We start from the raw sequence: 23,930 nt of genomic DNA on the forward strand, positions 1-23,930 counted from the left end.
AGGGCATTCACTCCTTTTTGTTGGCATCGATTCTTTAGGATCCACAGTCCACACCTTGGACACGCTTGTTTCCATTCGATCAAGTAGGGTATACTACTTTGGTCTCATCAATGGCAATATTTTCTTCTCGCTACTTTCACACCCATGTTCTCAACGCGAGAAGAAGTAGGTGTATAATTTATGTCCATATCTGTTCATTGATTACATGCTGGACGTTTGTTAGATAAAATTTGGGATCTGTCTTTGGATCTCTGATTATTCATGTTTTCGTCCCAAGATCAAGGCGCGTTGAACACATGACTTCGCTTCTGCCACGCATTAAGCATATTGTAATGCATAAGGCTTACTTCGTCAGTAAGTTGGTCCACTGGTGCTTACCTAGGTAGGTAGCCACAGATGCAATGCATTCACGTACCACATAGAAGAAGGTTGGGAAGAAAAAGGATTATGAGTGGAGACATTTAAGAAACCACGAGAACCCTGACAACGACAAAGCTTGGAAAATGAATGCGGTTCTTTTCTTTTCTTCCTGCCTTTCCTTCTCTTTCTTTGTCTATTGTTGGCCGGCTTTGTCAGTTTTGCTGGCTGCATATAGGGAAAATGACGAAACGAGAGATTCTCGAGCAAATTTGGCTGGAACAGCAGGTCTCGAATTGTAGCCCTCTGTTTCGCTGCACCCCCCCATCAAAGGAAGGTTTGAGTGAAAAGCCTAGTAAAGCAGTGAGTGAAATTTGAATAAATTCCTGGTCCACTCTTCTCTCCACTTTTCAACGTGCAAACAAGTGCCTTCACCTTCTGAAGTTTCGTCTTTCTCGAGGTCCTGCATTCAATGGCACTGATGGCTCACACCAGATGCATTTCCATAAGGACAACTTGATCCTTGGACATGTACTTCGATTCCGGTTTGGTTCTTTCTCAATTCCCAGAATTTCGTCATACTATTAGCATCCGAAGGCCAGGGTTAAGCTGTTGACCAATCTCTGCTTCAATAGATTCAAATAGGCCATCCCTCGTACCTACTACACTTTAGGGCCACGCTGATCTAGTTAGCGAATTTATGCATTGATATGTTGCCTACCAGGGTCTGCTTTAGAATCCCACGTGAGCCTGTACTTGCCACAGCTTGCTAACGAAAATGGAAGGAGAACAGTGTTTTTTTTGCACAAAGTTCTTGCTTTATTTGGCAATGAATTAGCCATGGCGGCTGACAGCCGCGGATCGAGGTGCTTTGAAGTGAAGATATTTCATGTGGCTCGAGGCCTTCGGCGATGAAACTTTGCTCATAAATAGAGTCTTTGATACTGCGTGGAAGCCGAGGTAATATCAGGAGTTTTCATTCAATTCCGAGCAAACACAGCTCCAATTCCTTACTGTGGATAAGTTTTGCGGTTGGAAGGCGCCACGATTCCGTCTGGAGTATTGAATGTTGTCAAACATGGCCATTTTAACACATGCGCGGATAACGCGGAGCCAACTTGAGAAGCCCATTATAGATAGTAATAGAATCGGTTCGTTGACAATCCATTGGCATTTTCGAGTAAATAATCATCCGATACAGATGGGCTTTTCTCCCTCCTGAGATGAATGAATAAATAAGAGACAAAAGCACCATTGTGCGACGTTCTTAGCTTGGCATGTGTGGCCCAGGATTGATTCGTCATGAACTCGATTTGTTTCTTAGGTTAAGGACTTTGCCGAATCTGGGTGAAAGAATGAGTCAGATGGGCAGGAAGACTTATATGCAGGTAGGGTATGCATACAGTAAGTGATGCCAGGAGTTTATTGCCTTGCCTTTGATCAGAGGCTGAAGACAAACACGAGCAAGCACTGCTCACTGATTCGAACTTGACTTCCCATTGTATGGGTATTGAATCGCGGCGAAGGTCGCGTTTTTATCTAAATCTTGGGTCTATCGTGTGTGCATGTAGTACGTATGTATGCGGTAAAGGTAATGTGGCTTGACTTTGTTGAAGAGATCGCAAGTAAACAACGAACTGATGCCAGGTTGTAACCGCAATTTGGTCCAACTGAATTGACACAATTCGTCGCATTGTAGTATGCACTCGTACATGCCCTCGTACGTCATTTGAATAGACAGAAATCGTCACTTCGCGCGTTCTTGTCACGCTTTGATCCCAAAGAGACTTCACGCATGTGTGACTCAGGGCTCTCGTAAGAAATCATTGGATGGATCTAGTTATTAGATTAAGGAGAACCTCACAGAAGTCAGATTACACGCATGCATGCGCACAAAAGTGCCCCCACAAAGATTACACTATTGTTCTTTGAAGTGGCTTTTATGACTGGATTCGAATGATCCTGAATTATTAGTTATTACTTGTTCGTCACTAAGAGAAGCCTACTACTATGTAGTCGCGAGCTTGTCACTTGCCGAATCCTATCCATTTCTTATTAGCAAATACGGACGTCCCGAATTCTGGCCGAATTTAGGGCCAATTCGACCGTCTTTGATCTCTGATTATACAAAGGTGGATTCAATCCGCTTGACTTCTATCAGGCAGTAGCCTCCTGTATTCGAAATCGGTGTTTAAATAAACAGTTATTCCTTTGATGTCGACAAGAGTGTGTCTGACTTTCCCAAGACCAACCAGCCTAAGAGCGTTGAAACTATCTCATTTTGTTACCACCAACTTGGAGTTACTAAACATTGTAGGTAGATTGTTTCTCCTACAGTCTTGCTGGATTTTCCTCATTTGCGCTATGTTTCATTGTTCCAGGTGATACTAGGATGTGATGGTTTCAGCTCTGCTATAATGACATATCAAGTCTTATTGGGATGGCCGTCCAAGGTGCCGTGGTGGTTACGCAGCGTGGCCATTCTCATCCTACTCTGCCTAACACCACGCGCCAAATCCCTGGATCATTGTAAGTCATCCTAATGGCTGAGACGCACCCAGCTGTTTTGTTGTTAGCTCGACTCTTAGCTCGGCCGACCCTCATTTCTTCCTCTTTCAATTTCCTCAGCTCAGTGTATTGCTCCCTTGGGAATGGAAAGCGGGGATATCAAGGATTCCGCTATCTCGGCCTCGTCCTCTTTTGAGGATTCCACCGTTGGGCCTCACAACGCTAGGTGAGTTATGGTAATAACACCCTCGACTCCACTACCAAACCAACTGGCGAGTTACATAGATAGCTGCCTGGTATGAACGTCTTCTCTAGGGCATGAGTGGTGGCTATATAGGGTAAGATAAATGCTTTCTGCCGACCTACAAATTTTCCTGCAGCTTACATTGTATCAAATCCACTTTTGCCTTAAATCTGAATTGCAGGGAGGCAATGAATATAGTGTCTTGCCTTTGTGTGACTAAGACCATTTGAAACAAGGGTAGCACGTCATAGGCAAAACAGATATCGGTGCCGAATGCCAGATGTCCAACGAAAAACGAAGAAACAAAAAAAAATCGCCTTTTCCCCCAGGCAATTACTCAGCACAATTACTGCTTCAGAACGTTGCATTTGAACTTTCGTGCCCTGAAACTTTTTTCCCTCTAGTTCTTTTTGGCTCTCTCGAACAACATAGTTTTCCGGCTGCAATGCTACATAGTCAGAGGGGAAAAGTTCATTTAGTGCCATCTCATTTCACACCGACTCAAGTCAAAATAGCACTGCTAAGTCCTCGTTGAGGTCTGAAATGCTTCCTCGTCATTCATTCAGTTCCTCACTCGTTTCACCGAGACTTGCCAAGCCTTTGCCACGGTCTTTGATGTGTTGGCTTGAGAAGCCCGGACTCGGTCGAGGTCTTTTGTACAGACAGTAATACACTGTGGCTCTGATGAGACCGTTATTTCCGAGTAGTAACCAATTGGGGCCTAAGCAAACAAGCTTTAATGACTCGTGGGAGTTTTACCTTGAGGAGCTCTCCTCGTTCACCTCGTCGGTTCCACTTGCCTGTCCTTTCTTCGTCCTCATCACGGTATCCATTCTACCCACCACCCTTTTTTGAGCCGTTTGGCCATTTCTCAGTCGAAATTGATTCAGCAAAGGCCAATCCTAACCAGACGGTCGGCAAAGTTTCCACTAGCTTTTTACAATCTTGAACGGTGTGTTGATAAAACGGAAACACGGAGGCCGAGGACCAGCCTAAGCTGGTTTACGAGAGCACTCCGAGCACTTCGATCCCAGTTCCATTGGACTTGAGTAGCAAGTCCATTCCACGGGGGTGGTGCGACCTCGTACGTAGCCTTTCATTGCTCTACGGCTCAGCCATTTGAAATGATCATCAAGGCGAGGCAACGTGACTAGGATGCTCAAGTGGTAAAGTAGTGTGTGTCATCGAGGAAGAAGAGGAAGAAGCAGAAGTGTTCTCGTGTAGTAGTGGCAACCATTTACCGAGACCCCTTGGGAGGGCAAAATTCCTTCTCCTCTTCCTCCTGGTTCTTCGGGTATTACTACCATTTCAAAGACGACTTCCTCGGGGACCATGTTTCATTGGATGGGCTCTTATTTTCAGAGTTCGAGTGGACCAACATGGTGGGGCGTGGTGTCCTAAAAACATGATTGAAAAAGAGACCAAGGAATGGCTGGAAATCGATTTGGGCTCGGTGCACTCACTTACCGCGGTCGAGAGCCAGGGTCGTTTTGGCAATGGCCAAGGCGTCGAGTTCACCGAGGCTTATGTCATCGAGTACTACCGACCCCGACTCCGAAAGTGGGTGCGCTATCGCACCAAGAAAGAGAAGGAGGTCCTTGATGCCAATACCAACACCTACTTAGCGGTGAAAAACGAGCTAAATCCCGTGATATTGGCCCAGAAGATCCGGTTTCACCCCTTCAGCAATTTCAAACGAACCATTTGTATGAGGGTTGAAGTGTACGGCTGCAGCTACCATGGTGAGTGAGAGTTTTACCAGCGAAGCAAAGCTGGGTGAAATGCGCCATCATCTTGCGACATTGCATTACAGAGGGGGTCGTGTCCTATTCCATGCCTCAGGGCGATGAACGGGGTAATGAGTACCATTTTTACGACTGGACCTACGATGGAGATCGGATTGGCAATCGATTGATCAACGGTTTGGGTTGTCTCACAGATGGGGATCATGGGCCAGACGACTTCAAGCTCAATTATTACGCCAAAGGTAAGAAAACCCAAACTATTTAGGTTCCTTTTGAAGCCTGCATATTTCAAACATGGCGTCTTTGACTTTTCTCTACGGTGGATAACTTAATTGTGCTAAGAGTGAAACCGTTCGTTGTCAGAACAATGCTTGATGAAGCGTTGTTAAGATAATTTTTTTTATATGGATAGCCATATGAATAACAAATCTCAACAAAGACTCGATTGCCTAGCTAGATAGATGACAGAAATGAGGGACTAACACCAGCGAGCAAGTAGACTATAATCCTTGTCTGAGAAAGTTTGGTGACTGAAGGAGATGAACAATTTGGGCACTTTTTTTAACTATTCATAATTGCAAACACATGGGCTTCTTGTAAAACGTAGAGGGCAAACCTATTCGAAAGCGGAAGAATATTCATAGCAGATACAGTCAAACTCTTTACAACGACATTTGTTCTTTTTAAGATGTCACATAGTGTCCAGTCCACCTTATGGTATAAAAAACTCTTGTCACTAACGTTTCTCTGTTTGATCAACTAACTTTTGAGCGAGTGGCGTCAATGTATAGATTAGCACAAGAGCACTGTCCAATCGAGGCCAACGGCAAAACATAACTTTTTTCATTGAAATTGGGTTGGAATTTGATCTCTCTTTGACCATTGGAACTTGTTCAGGGTCCCTAAGCAATTTAGCACTCCTCTCTCTCTTTCGCTCAGTCTTTTTGTTGGAGTGGGCTGCCTCCTTTCTTCTGGTATGTTTGATTGACCCTTTGTTCGCTTAAATAGCTGTTCTGAAAAGAAAAGAAAAGGGTGAAGGGAGAGAGGAGATGAAAGAGAGAAAGAAGAGACGGAGAAGTACCCAGGTAGCACTTGAGCCTTGTCAGAATTGCCTGAATCGAAGATTGAGTCAAAAGGATAATGCCGATGTCATTGTCTTTTGAGTTGGAGTGGTATTTTTCTCTCCATTTGGCTCTTGCGCTAGTTCAACTCAAGAGGGAATGATTGAACAAGTGCGGACCAGCCAAGCCTGAACTTGATCAAAAGGAGCATATACAGGGCTGTTGAAGAAAATGCAGTACGTATAGCATATGCATGCCGTACCACTGTAATAGTACGCTATTAATTCAGTAGTACTCGTACAAGGATGTCTCGATGATCTGCAGTGGTCCTTGAGTAGTAGGAGTAAAAACAATCCCGTTTGGGCTTGCAAGTAAGGACTGATGGATGCCCACAAGGCTGCAATTCTAGCGCGAGTCGTAGTGCCCTTCTTGTGGTTAAGACAAGAAGTGTATGCTTACTGACGCACTGGTGGTACCCGTAAAAGGGTTACTGTTCGCTCGATGTGCTTGGTATACCTACAGTATAGCTGAATAGTTGAAAGGCGATTGAGTGCAAGCACGTACGTACGACGAGCCACCATCTGAATAGAATGATTCGACTGAAAAAGCCCCTCAATAAAGTCGATTGAATTCATTATTCCTTTTACAGACCGTGGTTGGGTTGGTTGGAAAAAATCATCTACGCGGGAAATGATTGAAATCGAATTCGAATTCGACGATGTCCGCGAGTTCCATCATGTCCATATTTACACAAATAATCAATTCACCCGAGAAGTGGCCGTGTTTAAGGAGGCCAAAGTGATGTTTTCCATCGGAGGCAGCATCTTTCCCGGCGATCCCGCAATCTTTGTGCCCATCGAGGATCGCATATTTGAACAACCTCGCAATGTGTCGGTCAAACTTCACCGTCGAGTCGGCAAATACGTCAAAATTCAATTATATTTTGCCTCCAAATGGATAATGATCTCGGAGGTGGCATTTGAGTCGAGCTTAGCTCGAGGAAATTAAACTCAAGAAGTTGAAGGTGATGATGATGATGACGGTGAGGGTGAGAGCGATGATGAGAAAGAAGGCCTCCTCGACTCCACTATCATAATGAACATAGATAAAACCCGTGACATGGCGGGAGCTAGTGGAAGTAACCGGCAATTGAACGAGGAGACCATCGGTTTGGTTGGAGATCAGGCCTCTGGGACCACAACTAAGGAGGCCTCAGGCTCGGCACTCAATCCCAGCGATGAATCAGCATTCATGCCCATCATCATTGGCGTGCTCACGGTTGTTATACTGGTCTTGACCGCCGTCATCTTTCTCATTGTCAGGCATCGAAAACAGAATTCTGACCCCGATGGGTTGGCAGCCAAAATGGCCTTGCACTATCCGGAAGCCCATCCCCTAACGTATGCGGGTCCATCGGACACGGGCTCCAGTGGGTCGTCAAGGAGACAAGTCCCCTTTTCCGGCCCGCCCCAATATCGCGACGAGCCTTGTAGCGCCCCCCATAGCCATCTAATTGCTCCCGCCCATTCCATTCGATTTTCAAACTCCCCCACGCACAAGCTGTACTCGGTGGCCAATCGAGATGGATCGCTTCACAGTGCAGCCTCCCCCTTGGGATCTCGTCGATTGTTTCCACCGGTACCACGTCTTCAGGTACCACCCCCTCCCACCTCACAGCCTCCACCATCCCTCAAAAAGGAGGCTGTTTATTCGGAGCCTGCCACTTACACTGAGCCATTCCAATCCGTCAGGCATAGTCCCTATTATGGCTATGGGTTCTGTGGCGACTTCGATGACACACTTATCAAGCAGTCACTTTTGTCAGGTGAGTGATTTGATACTGCGTAGAAACGAAGGAGAGCAATCATGGTAACCCTGATTGGAAGGTCATTCATCACCTAGAGATCTCGAGATTAACCCCATTGACCATTCATATTACCTTTCTTATGGCAGATGCATCCGGAGGCGATTATGCCGTACCAATTCCTCCCCGACACACCCGAACCTCAACGGGTTCTTCCTCAACCACGCCGTCGAGTGGCTCTAGATACTCTTCGTCTTCACAACTACCAAAGCCGTCGCCCTCTCACCGAGAACGACATCAGCAACAGCAACAGGAACAGCAACAACTGCAGACAACCCACTCTCGGCTCCCCTCCAATGTGAGTTTGTCCGTTTTGCTTCTCAAATTTTGCTAAATAGCTCTCTGTAATCATGTTGATTCAAGCTAAGAGATAGATAGTATTAACTGATTTACGGCCAGTACTTCAAATAAATACTCTTCGTCGTGAAAATGAGAGAGACACAAGGTGAGGAAGAACAAGTAGTGGAGGTTTACTGGAAGAACCGAGTTGAAATCATTTGCGATCTCAAATGTGTGAAAAGCGAGTCAACTACCAGCCAAGTGTACCTTAGTCGGGGAAAAGAAAATAAACATGTTTTCAAGACGTCCTAGTGTACTATGTAAAGTGTATGCGAAGCTGTAGCTTCATCCCCGGCAGATGCTGCTTATTTTCACTTTGAGTTCATGATCTTCTTGAGCGAAGCTCATGGGAAGGAACGAAGATGTGTGCGTATGCCAATTGCTAAAGAAACTCCCTGCCCCTCCCCTAACACATACATAGTACACCCACAGCGAATTAAGTGACTGATTCCTTTGTAGACATTGGAGGAAGAAGTCCATAATCCTCAACGGCTCTTGGCCTCGAAGCTGCAAAGCCATCTGGTGCCAGGCATCACCACGAGCCATCTCTCATTGCGACAAAGGCTCTCAGAAGGCGCTTTTGGTACGGTCTGGATTGCAGATGCTCACGGACTCCCCGAGTATGGACAACCTTTGGCAGAGGTGGACTCGCGTTCCAAGACCTTGGTGGCTGTGAAATTTCTCTCAGACTCAGCCAGTCAGACTGAAAAGTAAGTGAAAAAAAGTCACCCATCCATCTCTTTTTTGGAACACGGTCGCTTCCATCTCTTGCTTCACATGTGGGCGCTAAGCTGACCCCCAACCGATTAATCGCTTTCCACTGAATGGCGTAATACCTACTACCATCATAAGAATTCGAAACGAAAAGAGATGACGGTAATGATTCAGGTCGTCCGACTGGCTTCACTTGTATGTGCGGATCCGTTTCCGAAGGGACATTCGCTCTCCTCTCCTCTAGAGAGTGCACAACTTTGATACTGTACGTACTCCCAGATCGATAGAAAGAACGTTGGGCTCGCTCTCAGTGTTTCAGCACTCATTTGTCGTAATCAAATTATACGTCTGAGGCGTGACATGTTCCGTAATTGAGACTGAAGGCAACACGAGATCTTATTTTCTCCTCTCGACTCTTTTCAGGACCGAATTCATTCAAGATGCTCGTCTCTTGTCAGCATTGGATGATCCCAATATCGCTCGTGTGTTGGGTTTGTGCACAACGCAAGATCCTCATTTTGTGGCCTTGGAGTATTTGGAATTGAATGATCTCAACCAGTTCTTGCGTTCCCATCTCCCCGATACCTTGGCCCATATACCAAGTGGAACACGCACCTTGAGCTTTGGTACCCTTCTCCATTTCTGCTCGCAAATTGCGTCAGGAATGAGGTACATGGAAGCATTAAACTTCGTGCATCGGGACTTGGCAACCCGGTAAGAGATTGAAGATCTTTTCAGATCTTTTTAGCCATCTTTTAGTAGATTTATGCCACATGTTCGTTGGTAACCTTTACCACATTGCGTTTTATGACTTTTAAAGCAAGTGTGTGCTAGGGAACTGAAAATCTTGGGATTCTTTGATCAAACTACGTCGTCGCTTCGTTCGTTTGCTTCGTTCGGTTTCGTGTTCGTAGTAGTAGGTAATGGCGTAATGGCAATGCTTGCTTGGCCAGTGAAAGTCTCGAGGCGGAATGGTTTCGTTTAAGGCCTGATAAAGATCTCCGGCTTGTCCAAGTGCACACACACACACACACACAGACTGGCTCACACGCACGTAGGTAGGTTCGTACATAGTGGGCTGCCATACCTACTTCATGACTAATCTCGTAGGACGGAGATGTTTTCTCCGGTCTAATGCTGATCATTAAAGTTCGATCAAAGTCACGATTTGGGTTCCGTTGAGGCGGAAAATCGTTTGCATATCATTGTCTGCTTATCATCCCACTGCGACTGCGAAGACTCCTTGCTTGATCGTGAACGAATCAACGCAACAAGCGCCCCCGCCAGTCAAGCCATTGAAGCCAGTCAAGCTTAATTCGTTTAACGGCGGATCGTCCGTGTGGTCGATCTGCGGCTCTCAGTCTGGCGCATGAAACGAGGCCAAGTTCTTATTCACTTGCATTTGAGAACAAGGAAGGGACAGTCACTGTCCGTGGAGGCATACTTAAGTTCCACTCGCACAATTTCTTTGGATGCTGATTGGGTATTAAAAAAATAGACCCGTGATGATCATTTGAGTTTTATGGCCTCAGTAGGCTGATCGTTGAAATATGGAGTCTTCATAAAAGTCCGCCATAGATCATCATTATCATTTCCAGCCAGTATTTGTGTGTCTCTGACTTTTTCGAGGACTGGGCGCACTCAAATGTAGACAGATGAATAACCTACCTAAGATATCTTTGATGAAACATTGACGACCCAAAACTCCCTTTCCTTGTCTTGGCTTGAAATCGGAACTACTGCATAGTTTCTTCAATCGAAAAAACGGATTCTGAGCCATTAAGTTAAAGTTTATATGGCAAAGTGGCGCGTGGTGCCACGATCATATCTCCCAAGCCCATCCATTCCTCGACCGCTCTTGTTGAGAGTATGTATATTTATATATATATGATATGCGCTATTAGAGTGTTGGCCTCGAGCGTATCTCACGATTTTCCCCAATTCCTTCTCCGCGTCAACCAGACATATCAACAACGACGCCGACAACAACAACAATTACCAAGGGGTACGAGAAGAGAAGGAATATAGAACTGCCACCTCTCCTTCCGGCGAGCGCAGTTCTTCATTGGACTGCTGTTGGTCTCCAGAGTTTTGGGAAGATTGCTATGCTCGAGACCCTTTTTCCATTTTTCGCATGGATGACTTTTCTGTACATTTCATTCAAAATCTCGCTCTTCCCGCTTCTTGCCACGTATTCGACTTTTCGAAGATGGGGGAGAAGGAGCAACATGCATACATGCCATTTCCCTCCGTCGTCGACCCCACTGACGACTACGAGAATCTGTGTCCGGGGAGCGGGATGAGAAGTCTCAAGGAGCTCTTGACGAAAAGAGATTGTTAGTGGGATCCTCTCCATCACCCACCCGTTCAAACTCAAGCTTAACTCCCGACCTCATTAGCAATCAAGATGATTACACGATGGGAATTCTTCTTAATGCATATTTTTGCCTCTGGTGGTGGGGTCAGACTGTGAAGTTGGCCAGATCATCATTCTCTCCGCCGGCGTTTTTTGTTATTAGCATTATGATCATGAGGACGAGGAGCTAGCTAGTGGGTGAACTGAATACTGAATGTCGGCACAAGCTTGGGGCTGGATGTCAGGACCAAATGAGTTGAAATGGCGAATAGAAAGAGGTCCTTTGTTCAATAGTTCTGCCATCATTTTTCCGGGAGCTTCTGCTCCTGTCATCTCGTTCTCATTGCTCTACTGTATGAACACTTGAGTTCGGGGGTCTAACTAACTCTGAACCATGTAGATAGAGTTCTGGTTAGTTGGCTGGTTGGCTGGCTGGCTGGCTGGCTAGTTGGTTACCTAGTTGAGAATGCATTGTACGAGCGTAAAGGAACTTGAAGGGGCGGGGAAGATTTGATTTTGGCCGGTGAGAGAGATATCCATGTTCCCCCATGAATGAACGTACGGATGTATGAATTGAATTTCCTTCATGTCTTTGTCGCAGGAATTGCGTGGTGGGTCGTGGACATCACGTCAAGATTGGAGACATTGGAAGAGACAACCCCATTTATGATCGGGACTACGTGGACATGGACAATCATCTTGTTCCGATTCGTTGGATGGCCTGGGAATCAATCGTCGGGGTAAGAGCATGGTTATGCACGTTGTCTGGTACCGGTGTGCATGGCAGTGTGCCAACTAGCTCTAGATACGACTCTCAACTTGTCAATTGTCATTCATTCGGACTGGAGGGAGTTTTTTGTATGCTTTGAAGCGCGTATTGGATGTGTTTGGACCCCTGGAGCAGACGCCTTGTCATCTTTCATTGGAAATTGGCCTTTGATGTTGAAAACAAAGAAGATCATTAATGGGCGAATGGGTAGCACGAAAACATACTCCGAGCCTACCTAGTAACTACCTATATATCAATCAGTCTGCCGGGAAACTATGCGACTCTAATCTACTACTACTCATACTACTGCTGCGAGCGAGGACAGCTTGCCAACGATCATGCCCTACTTAAAATGGGTGTTCTGGGTTCATTTTTCTTCGGGGTTGTTTTCTTAGCAGACATTTGTCAAAAGTTTTTTGAATCATGAGGGCGATAAAGGAAAACTGCTGGAACAGAACCCAATACTCGACTTTCTGACGGTCGAGAGTAGAAAAATGGGTGACTGTACCGAACAGTATCGTACAAGAGTAGTGGTAGTAGTAGTAGTAATAGTAGTAGTACATGGACGGTGGTAGTGGTAGAGGGTAAAGCTGAAGGTCGTCGTTCACTTGCTCTTTTCTTTCGGGGAAGGTCTGTCTGTTTGGCGGCCTCGTCTATTGCTCGCTAATGTTGTCATCGCCTGTGTTTAACATTCATTCTTTCCCTAGGGTAAATATACAATGAAGTCAGATGTCTGGAGTTTCGGCGTGGTGCTGTGGGAGATTCTGCAATTCGCCAGTATTAGACCTTACGCCACTCTGGACGACACTCAAGTGATGGAGGAATTGCACGCACTCCGAAAGTCGGAGCGGATGCAAAATCGCTTGGAGCAGCCCCCCAACTGTCCCAAGGACCTTTACGAACTCATGTGCGAGTGCTGGAAACAGGACGCCACTTCTAGGCCGTCCTTCCGGGAGATCCATCTTTTCCTCCAACGAAAAAACTTGGGTTACCCGGGCTCGACCACGGCAACAGTCCCATCTTCAGCCAGAACGGGGGAAAGTGGAGCCGGGCCTCAGAACTTATCTTCGGTCTCCTCGGGTTCCTTCCCGATGATCCCGAGGGGTGTTGATAACCCGGAGAGACACACGGATAGTGTCAACGGGCACGACTTTGCAGAAGCTCGAAACAAGTGAGGTCCATCACCAGATTGAGTCTGAAGAAAATACTTGGCCACGTCCCCACCTCCACCTATCGACTCCATGATGGACAGAAAAAACGACCGAGACAAAAATCCAAGTGTGCCTAATATGCTACCAGCTATCAAGCGAAGGTTGTGTGATGAAACACGACGGCATTTGGTGCACGACTTCGAGTTAAGCAGAACGGGGGAGAAAAAAAGAATCACTTCTGATGAATGCCACACGGTCCGTCAAAGCAAGAGAGAAGGCTGGGAGAAAAGATGGAGGTCTCTTTTTTTAGGGCTACTCACTCATTCACACTTGCGTGCCTACATTTTAATCTCAGCCGATAATAATCCAAGTGCCCCCCACTCAAGTTGATTCTCCGCCGGGTGGCTTCACGACTTCGCGTCCTCACTAATCCAAACTCCGGACCCCAAACCTTGCTCAAGCCTAGACGACGAAAATGGTTTTAACTATGTCCTCTCCTCTTAACAAATTTTTCGCTCCAATGAGCGACTACTCACTGACGAAGTGAAACGAACCTCTCGGATGAACCCACTCACTCGCTCACTCAGCTCTGGCGGTGATGCAGATGAGCATGAAGAACGCATTGGCTAGGCCCACTATGAAGGGAGGGCCATGGCCAGATGCTGCAGTGTCGTGGTGCCCATCATTATCAGTCTGACCTACACTTTGTGTTCAACCTACTCTTGCATGTTCATTCCCCACAAATAAGTATACATATTATAAAATCTACCTGAAGGTGCCATGCAGCAATTATCGCCTCCGACTCGTGTCAACAGAATCTTGTAAAGACACCTGACATATAGGTATGGCAACCGAATTAGTCGCTTCTAAATCCTGTGATAAGAATATTGACCATTCAATTTGAAATAAAATGAGACCACAAATTCCGTTCACATTGTCGTCTTCGGTGGAATTTTTTGATCCTTTCACTCAACACTGAGTAAGAACAGCGTGGTCCTATTGTTTTGATATTGTGGCTCTTGTTGATGCCTTCTTCAAGCACGGTCGAAAACATTCATGTCGTGTTCACATGTTTGTTTGTGCGATTTCATCATGTTTTAATGAAGAGGTGGAAATGGGAACAATCAAATTAGATCGCTCTCTCTTGCAAATTGGCATATGTTCAAGATTTCTAAATTCAAAACACCATCGTAGGCACAGCTTGCTTGTCTGGGTTAGACTTGTCGTTGCGTGACAAAACAGACCTCAAGAATCTTGATCTGAAACCCTTGAGGTTTTTTAAAGCTCATTAGCCTTCTATTGGGATATTTGAGGCCAGAGGAGCTGAAGTTTCAAATTGATTGCATGCATCTCGCTCTCTCCCCATTCATCCGTTCAACCGTCCATTCCAAACTTGTTTCTTTTGCGATGCTAACCAGACATTGACAGTTTCCCCTTTCAACTCCTGCACCTTGCAAAATCCACATTTCACCTTCTCGTGGAGTGCATTCCTCGGGGGTGACACCGGGAACAACCGTTGCAAGTTCTTTTGATTCGAAAATAGTTTAGCAGGCTGATGATGATTAGACATAACCAAAATATGACTATAAAAGCATAAAATGTAAAATAAGTGCACAGTACTTAGTAATCGTGGATAGTGAGAACAATTTTGAAGGTAACAAAAAGGGCAGGTACACAAAACAATACAAATTTCATCCAATCAAGCAAAGCCAAATTCCACTGCATTATGATCTGATTCCGCTGGTGAGTTTCAGTTAAGTTCATCCCTTCAATTCAGTTGTAAGCTTTGAACAGTTACGTTAACATTCGAAATGCCAAATTGCCAATAGCCTCATTTGGCTGCAAGCTCACACATATTTACTAATATTGTCACATTTCTTTACTGACAGGTGTTAAGGTCGGTTGGAGGGGCAAACCTTCTTGGCAAGCAAAGTCAGCCGTCACATTTTTCCTTGAGGCAGTGCCATTGTTCAGCATCTGATTGGTTTATTGTCTGTGGGTCGGAGTTAACATCTAACACCTTGTCAGGAATGGTCAAGGAGGAAAATCAAACTAGGCACTTCTCTCTTACAAAAAACTTTTGGGGTTTAACCCATGCCAACTGTGAAGAAGATTCTTGCTTGTTTCTGTTGCCTTTTACATAGTCACCCCGCTACACTACACTTTCTCCATTTGTTGCAAAAATATGGTGATTTTTACCCCTCCACTGCAAGCCAAAATATGCATCAAATATGTACGAAAATATGAAATAACCTTTATATGCAACTAAACGTGTTTTAAAGGCATCAAATCGGCAATGCATAGTGATGCTTATGTTGATGATGATTGCCATCATCGTCGTCATCGTCTTGATGTTGGTAAATCTTATCTATTTCATCATCGCGTGTTATCTCCAGATGAGTGTCTTTTTTTTTCTAAGGCCTTCTTTTTGAAAATTTCCGACAAAGCTCGCTCCCTTTCTTGCTGCAGATCCGAAACTGGATCGTAATCATTTGAATATGGCCATAAAGCCTGGCTTGATTTTGAATTTCCGTCAGTGGACTGAGGTCTTGCCGTAGGCTGGAAAATCGCATCCTGAAATTGTGTCAAGTGCAGTTTTTGTTGGCCCAAATCCTGATTCCTCGATTTGCAGGAGATCCAGCCTTGCCAGAAGTTGACACAAGCCTATCTCCCCATACCTTCCATTTTTCTGCACTGTTTATCGACAGGGTGAACGAATCTTGAAATTACGTACATTGCATTTGCATCCCCAGATCATTGAAGAGGACCAGTGAGCTCACCACACACTCGGCATTTCTTGATCTCGGTTGGTTGGCTGGGTAGTTTGGTAGTTGGTTGGAAGGTTGGTTGGGAACGGAGGAAAAGGAGACAAAAAGAGTTTCACCACTTGAACACGAACCCGAACGGTTAGAGCGAGTAAGTTCCTTGTGCAGAACCGTGTGTCAGGATTTGCATAATTCGAAATGAATTAGCAATTCGATCCGCCCAGATTTTTTTTCGTTTAGCCCCCTTCAAGGGAGGCACAAGCTGATCTTTCCCACTCGGATTTCCCGGTTTCTCGATTTTTTTTTCTTCGTTTCTTCGCCAGTCTGAGGAACTTTTTTTTTCGTCAGGCAGACCTGGGTCCAATTTGAAAAGGAAGGCTTGAAACGAAACTCGAGAAAGAAAAGTTCCAGAGATAAGACCCGAGAAATAGGAGAAAATTTAGAATTACCAAGTCGTTTGAGAAAGGCTAAAAACGAACAATAAAGATTCAAATGCTGACGGGAACGAAAACGAACAACGGAAAGTCCAAAAAAACAAAAAAGAAGAAAACGTTCTATAAGAGACAAGTAGCTTTTAATTGCCCTGCATCCCTTGGTCGTAACTTTTCATGTAATTCCCCGTTAACACCAACAACACAGCAACACATATTTGTGTACACAAACACATTTCCTACCTTGTGTGTACGTGCATGTGTAGATTGGTACAACAAGTGTAGCACGTATATGGATATGGAGCACCTTGATGGTGCCAGCGCCGACTTCCTTCCCCTTGTCCCCTCGCTACAAACTGTATGTACATGCGTACACTTCCTTCTCGGTAGCCTTAGAAAGGAAGCACCCAAGCTACTTCATCTAGTAGGCAGAGTTCATATTTCTAGCTCAAAAAGTCATAAAGCGGAACAAGTGTGCAATTAATCAAAAATGACATACGAGTCACTTTTCGAGGGCTATGCACTTAGGACGCACTGTACGAACATAATGTGGGTACGTAAAACAAAACAGAATGAGGAGGAGGGTGCATATGCGCACCTTTGGAGGTTTGTTGCCGGATGAGAATGAAGATATGATGACGGTGTTTACCAAAAACATAGGATATCCATTCGGATTGTTAAAGAATCTAATGTCTGGAGACCAACGTTTGGGTCAATGGATCTGTTGGAGCGAGGCGCACACTCCTAAAAAAAAGCTGAAATATGTTTTAGGATGACACGGGAATGAGGTGAAAATGACAATTCGAAGACGGGCCCCAAATTGAGAGGGAAACAGCGATAAGGGGAGTGGAAGCCGCCTCAGCCGAGGGGAACACGGAGACGACTGACTCCTGTCGAAGCTTTTTGCTCCCCGCTCCGCTCGGCATTCTGGGAAATGGCTCCTGATTAGCATGCCAGTTGTAAATCTTCGTAAGCCGTAAAGGTCTCCTCAGCAAACGGATTGGATCGTTTTATTGCCCCAGGACTAAGGGCATTAGGAGCGGCCAATAGGCAGCGGGTAGACGAGCTAAGTCTTGGGCGCAATCTTATCAAAGCAGCAAATTCCGCAACACTATCCCTGAAAATTTCTTCATTCGCCCGTGAGAAAGATAAGAGAAAAATGAAACGAAGGAAAGAACGACGGCCATTCGGCGGGCTATTTGTACTTTATGACAATCGCCCGGTTCGGTTTCCTTCATGCATTTGATACAACATTGTCCGTCCCTAGCCTATTTACGGACCCTCACATTTTCGTCAGTTTTCACTGGCATCCTCCAAACAGTCGAAATGCGGTGAACCAATTTCATCCACCATTTATCGGCAGATTGACGACTTTCACCAGGTTAAAGTCTTTTCCCATTTCTCATTAGCCTTTTTCATTAGTTTAACTTGAAAAGTAGTATATCCAATGTAAAAACGCAGCTTGATATGTTGTTCTGTAAATATACGATATAATGATCAACCAGGCGAAGCTAATCATGCTTATCTACCCTCTCTTAGCTTGCCATGGTTCCATCTGTGGGCGTTTGTCTAGGTGATCAGTCAGTAAAAAGTCAACATTCAATTGGTGAGGTGAGATATTTGGGTTGGAGTCCGAAGGGAACCTCCTCTCAATATTGTTAGAGGATAGGGTATGATTTAGCCTCTTACTCTCTTTAAGACGGCAATAACGACGACGACAACAACAAGAACATCAACAACAAAAATAATAATAGAAACAGCACCTAGACCGATGTGAGGGAAATCCTCTGAAAATTCTGGAATCCCGCCGTTTACAAAAACAACAAAGGAGAGGTGCTGATGGCAGACAAACACAAATTACTACCCAGGAAAACTTCCTTCTAGATCTCACTTGGTACTAGGCAGAGAATAGCAATCAATGCCGGATGGCGCACACCAACATCACTAATCTAACCCATGGGGATGGGCTGTCCACGTTAGACGTCAAGAAATGGGGCAAAAACCACCCCCTCTCTGGGAAGTCGAGGATCCAGGCAGGAGGGCTGTCCAGCCGACTTTAGTTAGAGAAGGAATGGATCCCAAGAAGAATTGGTCCAAGACAAGCACATGAGCATGTATGGGCTATGGACTAGCACACCCTTTTCCATCCGTTCGTTCGTTCGTTGATCCATCCATCCGTTTGTCTTCGGATCCCACCCTGGTGTGTGGCGATGACAGAACAATGTGAGTGAACAAACAGTGTGCATGCGGGAGATTACGCCACTGAAATATCCTATGTAAAGTAGCCTACAATCAAAGAGGGCGAACACACACCCTAACAAGGCAAAGCCGTCAAATTGAGTTCAAACAAATTCCTGTTCTCTTGGAGCTTGCTTACACGTCGAATTTGAATCTGCCGAAAAAAGTTTCACTCGAAATAACAAAGGAACTACGTCCATTTTCAGTTTTTTTTTCTACCTACCAATGCATCAAATTAGGGTCGGTCAATGCGAAGATAGCGTTAAAAGCCAAAGTGTCGATGCCAACGCCCAATTACTGTCGAGGCTGGACAATCAAAATCCTTCTAATCCATTACGGTGATTCTACACCCTCAAAATAAATAGACAGGGCACTGTTGGCCCCAATCCAGGATAATAGAGCACTTGGTGGAAACGTCCCCCCCCTTTCCTCCTCCATGCGTTGTATGCACCACAACCGCAAGATACGTACCAACGGTGTTGGAATGAGCTACCAATGGTAGAGATAAAGTTCTGGGCGTGTCCAAATAAGAGGTAGATAGGTTTGCCCAGAATCAACAGCAATATTATCTTTGGTGCGAGTGTTGTCGATCGATCGAGAAAAATAGAAGCTCGATTTTGATCTCGGCCACCGTAACCACTACAGTTCAGCCAAGCCATCTGTAAAGACAAGCCTGGGTCCAATCTCTTTGGGCTCGGATCATCAATCTGCATTGGGAGTGGACAAACATTATTTTGGCATAACTTGCTAGCTTCTCATCCTCCTCGAACGAGGAGGAATGGAGGTCAAGCCTCCAACAAGGCACCAGTAGTGGGAGACTACGGGTTCAGTACCGTCTAGAATACAACCCACTGTCGGGGAGAATCCATCCAGCTTTATGGCGGAGAACGTAAAATATTGGGCTATGGAATACACTACTACTTTATGTACCACTACTCTCTGTGGTTTCTCTTTTATCAGCTGTGTGTTTGTATTGGCTACAGTACTACATAATTCGTTCTACTTTCCACTTGCTAGTGTAGGTCCATGCATCATCGAAGGTCTAGTTTTGTATGTAGATACCACCACAGACCCTGGAAACGTAGAGAAAGCCATTAGATCGCCAAGAAAGAGTTCCATTCTTGAACACAGCGTTCCATGTGAGGTCCTAATTCTCCATGGAGAAGCCAATGCCCTCCCTGCTCCTCCATCGTAGTTGATGGTGGCATGAGAAACTTGTTTGCAAAGTCGACGTCGTTTGCCTTGGCTCCTACATTTACGAGCCCCAAGCCAATGAAGATATGCAAGGAAGCTCTCGGTGCAAGCTCGGGTTGTAACAGGCCCCTCGCTTCCATTAGTTATGTAGTGTAGTATGTACGTATGTAAGTTCTTTCTTCTTCTCTGGTTTAGGGTAGGATCAGCCCATAGGTCCCATTGGTCTCATTTAGGTGGAAACCTTCATTGCACCGGAAAAGGAGAATAGGGCAGTAAATTTGGCACACTTCCCGCCTCACTTGGAAATGTGACAATTTGACATTTTGAGTGACAATTTTTGACATCAATTCAAGTAAATGATTCGATTAGTAATTTGATCTTGCCCACCTATTGAAGCAGATTTAAAAGCCACAAGAGAAAATGGACATCTATGATTTACTTTGCAAAAGGATCACTTGTCCAACACAACACTAATGGTCAGGAAGTACAGGCTGGGCACGAGGGAAAAAAGGAGCATTGGAAGACAGCAAAGATCGTAACGCGGGTTCTGAAGGTACGTAGTATCTTCTTCTGACCACTCTCAATTAGTCCATTATTCTGGAACCTTTTGTAAGGAATAGGCCAATTTGTGATACGTCTGGGATTTGGCTCTGTTCCCCACCTCGGAGAAACATCGCCTCATTTGGAGGGGTCAAAAAAGAGGAGAGGATCTACTTTTTCCCCCAATTCATGGGTTAGATGAAGTATTGCCACATACATGCTACGTATATTGGGGAAGAGATGGGCGAGATATTGTACGAAGCCTGAAACCACTCTTGGACACTCATTGCCGAGAATGAATGAGCTGTTTTCCCTTGATTGCCTCGTGGGAAGGAGTGCAAATGGTGCCAATGTTTCAAGTGTTCTCAGAGCACTCGTGGCATTTTAGTTTTCTGAACCGGTGAACTTTGCAGGCAAAGATGCCAACGGGAGAGACCAGACAGATCCTGCGTATTACGTACGTAGAGGGAACAAACAAAGACTCTCACAGTTACACTTTGAACACGATGATAAACGAGCAGTTTAGGCCACTAAGCCCCATGTGCTGTTGTTTTTGTTCAACATTTGGTTTAAAACGGGCCATTCTCTGTTCTAATTGGAGTCTCAAAAACCCACCAACCTGGTTCTAGGGTATTCGTGGAATTTGGATGGTTGAGTTTTCTCAGGCGCTTCTCAGTGCCCGTCGTCCATCTCCGAGGCCAACCAACCCTGCCACATGCCCAGTGGTTTGCTCAACAAGACCTGATGAAAAGGGGTTACAATGGGAAGACTGACGGCCCATCATTACCTCGTCACACTGACGGCGGTCTTGGGTGGGTTGGGCAATGTGTGCATGAGTGTGAGTGAGTGTGTGTGCTTTTGTACGGATGGAGATTCTCCCCTCCTCATTTCATGAGCTATGTGCCCGAACATTCTTACGTGCATACATACATACTCGTACGTACATACATACATGCATTCAAAAGTAGCACAAGGCTATGATAAGACTTGGATTGCCAACCCTCAAACAGAGTATAGTGGTTAGAAATTTAGAGTGCTTTGATTGGCCAAAGCAAGCACTTGGCGTTGGACTGGACGTTGGACAAAAAACTGTAGCACATTTAGTACGTACATAGCACTTAGATAAGCACAATCCTCAATGTGACGTTAGTCTATCTGAAAGGTGAAGGATCCATACAATTGTGTTGTGGGGATTACCTTGGGACAGTGACATGCTATGGACCATTCTTCGCGACTCAACAACACCCATGGCGCATACTACATACATAGAATACAGCACAGCATTACTGTACTGTACTACGAATACGTTCAGGGAACTACAGGAAAAGAAGGGAGGGGGGAGGGGTCTTTTCATCTCATTGTTGTGGAAGAAGAGGTGGTTCTCGATAGTTTTGGAATGAATAAGACGAAAAAGCTCCCCTTCTATCCATTAAGCAATTTGGCGACAGAAAAAGGGGAAGAGGCCGAAGATAAAAAGACAGAAAGGAAAAGGACCACCAACCCATTGTTGCTATGTTGCAGGAGATTGTGCCAAGAAAATGCACGAGTTTATGACGTTGTGCTGAGAAATAAGATGGGAGGCTGTTCAGATGGCTGCGAGCAAGGTTTGGCCAGATTTCGGTCGTCAAGGATCAGTTCAGTAGCATCGTAGGCACAATATTTAACATGATTTATATGGAAGTGCATATCAAAGTCATCCTCGTTGGTATCGAATCAACGCACGTAAATGCCAAATGGACTGAAACTGGTATTAAGGCGGGGTTTTCCCATTGACAAAGATTGAAGTTGGATGAGGGAAGAACAAAATCTCTCACAATCCTTGTCATGGAAATGACGTTTTCAATTCAAAACCAGAGGGAGTCGGAAATACGAGGGGCAGAAAGTCGCCCACCCCTCCCCTAAATTAATCGATTGTTTATTCAACGCAGTAATTTGAAAAGAAATCTTATTTGAAGGTTAGGCATGTGCAGTATTCTCTTGTTCCTTCGAGTTCTATGGATAAGTCAGGACGTCCTCTTGTCATTGAGCAAAAATAACATCCTATATAGTTCCAGAATGATCGAATGATCGAGCATACTTGGCACATCCCAATCATTGTAATTTCAAACTGAAGGGGAGGCTGTTTGAGACACTTCGAGTTCCATTGGGTCCCCCCCCCTGACAATAAAACGAAATTACCTTCATTTTCTTAGCGTTCTGTAATCTCTATTCTAAATCCAATTTTCCAGTCTCGTTAGCATCCTCCCTGGTTGAACTACACCACTAGGTAGGGAAGAAATAATCTGGCCTGCCGACTGCCTATGTACAAGCTCACTTTCTGGCTTGGGCGTTACTTCTGCACATCCAAAGTCAATAAAGTGAGCCGGTTGGAACGAAGCTAGGGGTTCAAAGTTTGTCTTGCCAAAGAGGAGTGAAATATTTGTGTATTCAAATTCGATTACTTACAAATAGTCAATGTGGAATTCCATAGCTGGTACTAGTATTTCCTCTATAGTTTGTCTAACAAACGGACTAAAATTGCGATACATGTTAGAAGGCAGTCCACATTTTCGGCCTGATTATGTCCTCGAAGAACAAATGAAGAGGGGACAAAAGATTCTGTAAGTATTATTCCTTTAAATATCCACCCGAAAGGTTGATCTGTAACCTTGTTTGGACTGGAATCGAGTCACATACCAGAAGCGATGCCCCTGGGGCGGAGGTTCGAACTGTTGCTGTGACCCAGCCAGGGTAAATCTACTTCGAAACTTATATCCATCAAGCTACCCACTCATTCATTTACTGTCGTTGCCCACCCTTTAGCCTTATATGACGATTCCATATCATGAATCTGCTGCGCACGATCGATCGATTCACTACCACCTAGTAGCAGGACCGCAGTCAGGCTAGTGGTGGTAGTACTCCGTAATAGTATAGTGGTAATAGTAGTAGTAGTGGTAGTAGTAGTAGCGGGAGGAAAAGTGGCAATAGTAGCCCACTCGTCTTGTGGCAATGATGGAGCGAACACTGGTAGTAAGAGAACGGATGAAATAGTGCTATCAGTGTGAGCTCACTCAATCCCATCTCATTCCCTCAGTCTCACTCACTGTCCCAGTCATTTTACTGTTTCTGTTATGTTCTGTAATGTATGGACGTAGGGTGCATGTAGGCTGTGACGCCACGGATTTCCTTAAAGTCTCCTAGTGAGTCTTTGATTGGGATTTTATGCTGATTCTGCTTTGCATAATTTGACTTGAAGTTCTGCAGAAGTTGTCTGGGTGTGTGCACCATCTCCTGTCTCCACCACCCCGACCAAGACCAACGCACCACTCCTCTCAACCCAGCCCAACCCAATTGCCATTCCACCCAAGAAATTTTACAGGAGACCAGTTTCAAGTACCTACTAGTACAGGGTAGTAGTCTTGAGTTGAGTTGAGAGGATTGGACAAGTCGGGGAACAACGCAAACGAGCCAAAATTAATCGATATCATTCGTGTCGCAATTAGGAATGAGAATCGGATAAAATGCCATTCAATTGAGAGAGGATATTGTAACAAGAAAAGAGTGACAAGAAACAGAAAACCGTCAAGTTGATTCAAAACAATGTTAGAGTGGTCGTAGCTACAAATTCTCTTCAAAGGCTACTTTTGCCCTAGAGTAAGATTATGCCATTGA

General features: G+C 45.1%; 1 protein-coding gene across 1 annotated transcript; it reads left to right on the top strand.

The window, feature by feature from the left end:
- The first annotated feature begins 1,918 nt into the window (after positions 1–1,918).
- Positions 1,919–14,040, top strand: LOC131888359 (uncharacterized). The gene is given in 11 exon segments (XM_059237201.1): positions 1,919–1,948; positions 2,739–2,886; positions 2,986–3,091; positions 4,472–4,851; positions 4,923–5,096; positions 6,565–7,740; positions 7,869–8,077; positions 8,578–8,828; positions 9,256–9,546; positions 11,790–11,928; positions 12,665–14,040. Coding segments are annotated over 11 exon segments (3,357 nt in total). The 5' UTR covers positions 1,919–1,933; the 3' UTR covers positions 13,133–14,040.
- The last annotated feature ends 9,890 nt before the right edge of the window (positions 14,041–23,930 follow it).

The sequence above is a fragment of the Tigriopus californicus genome, chromosome 10 (genome assembly GCF_007210705.1).
Source record: "Tigriopus californicus strain San Diego chromosome 10, Tcal_SD_v2.1, whole genome shotgun sequence".
NCBI lineage: Eukaryota > Metazoa > Arthropoda > Copepoda > Harpacticoida > Harpacticidae > Tigriopus > Tigriopus californicus.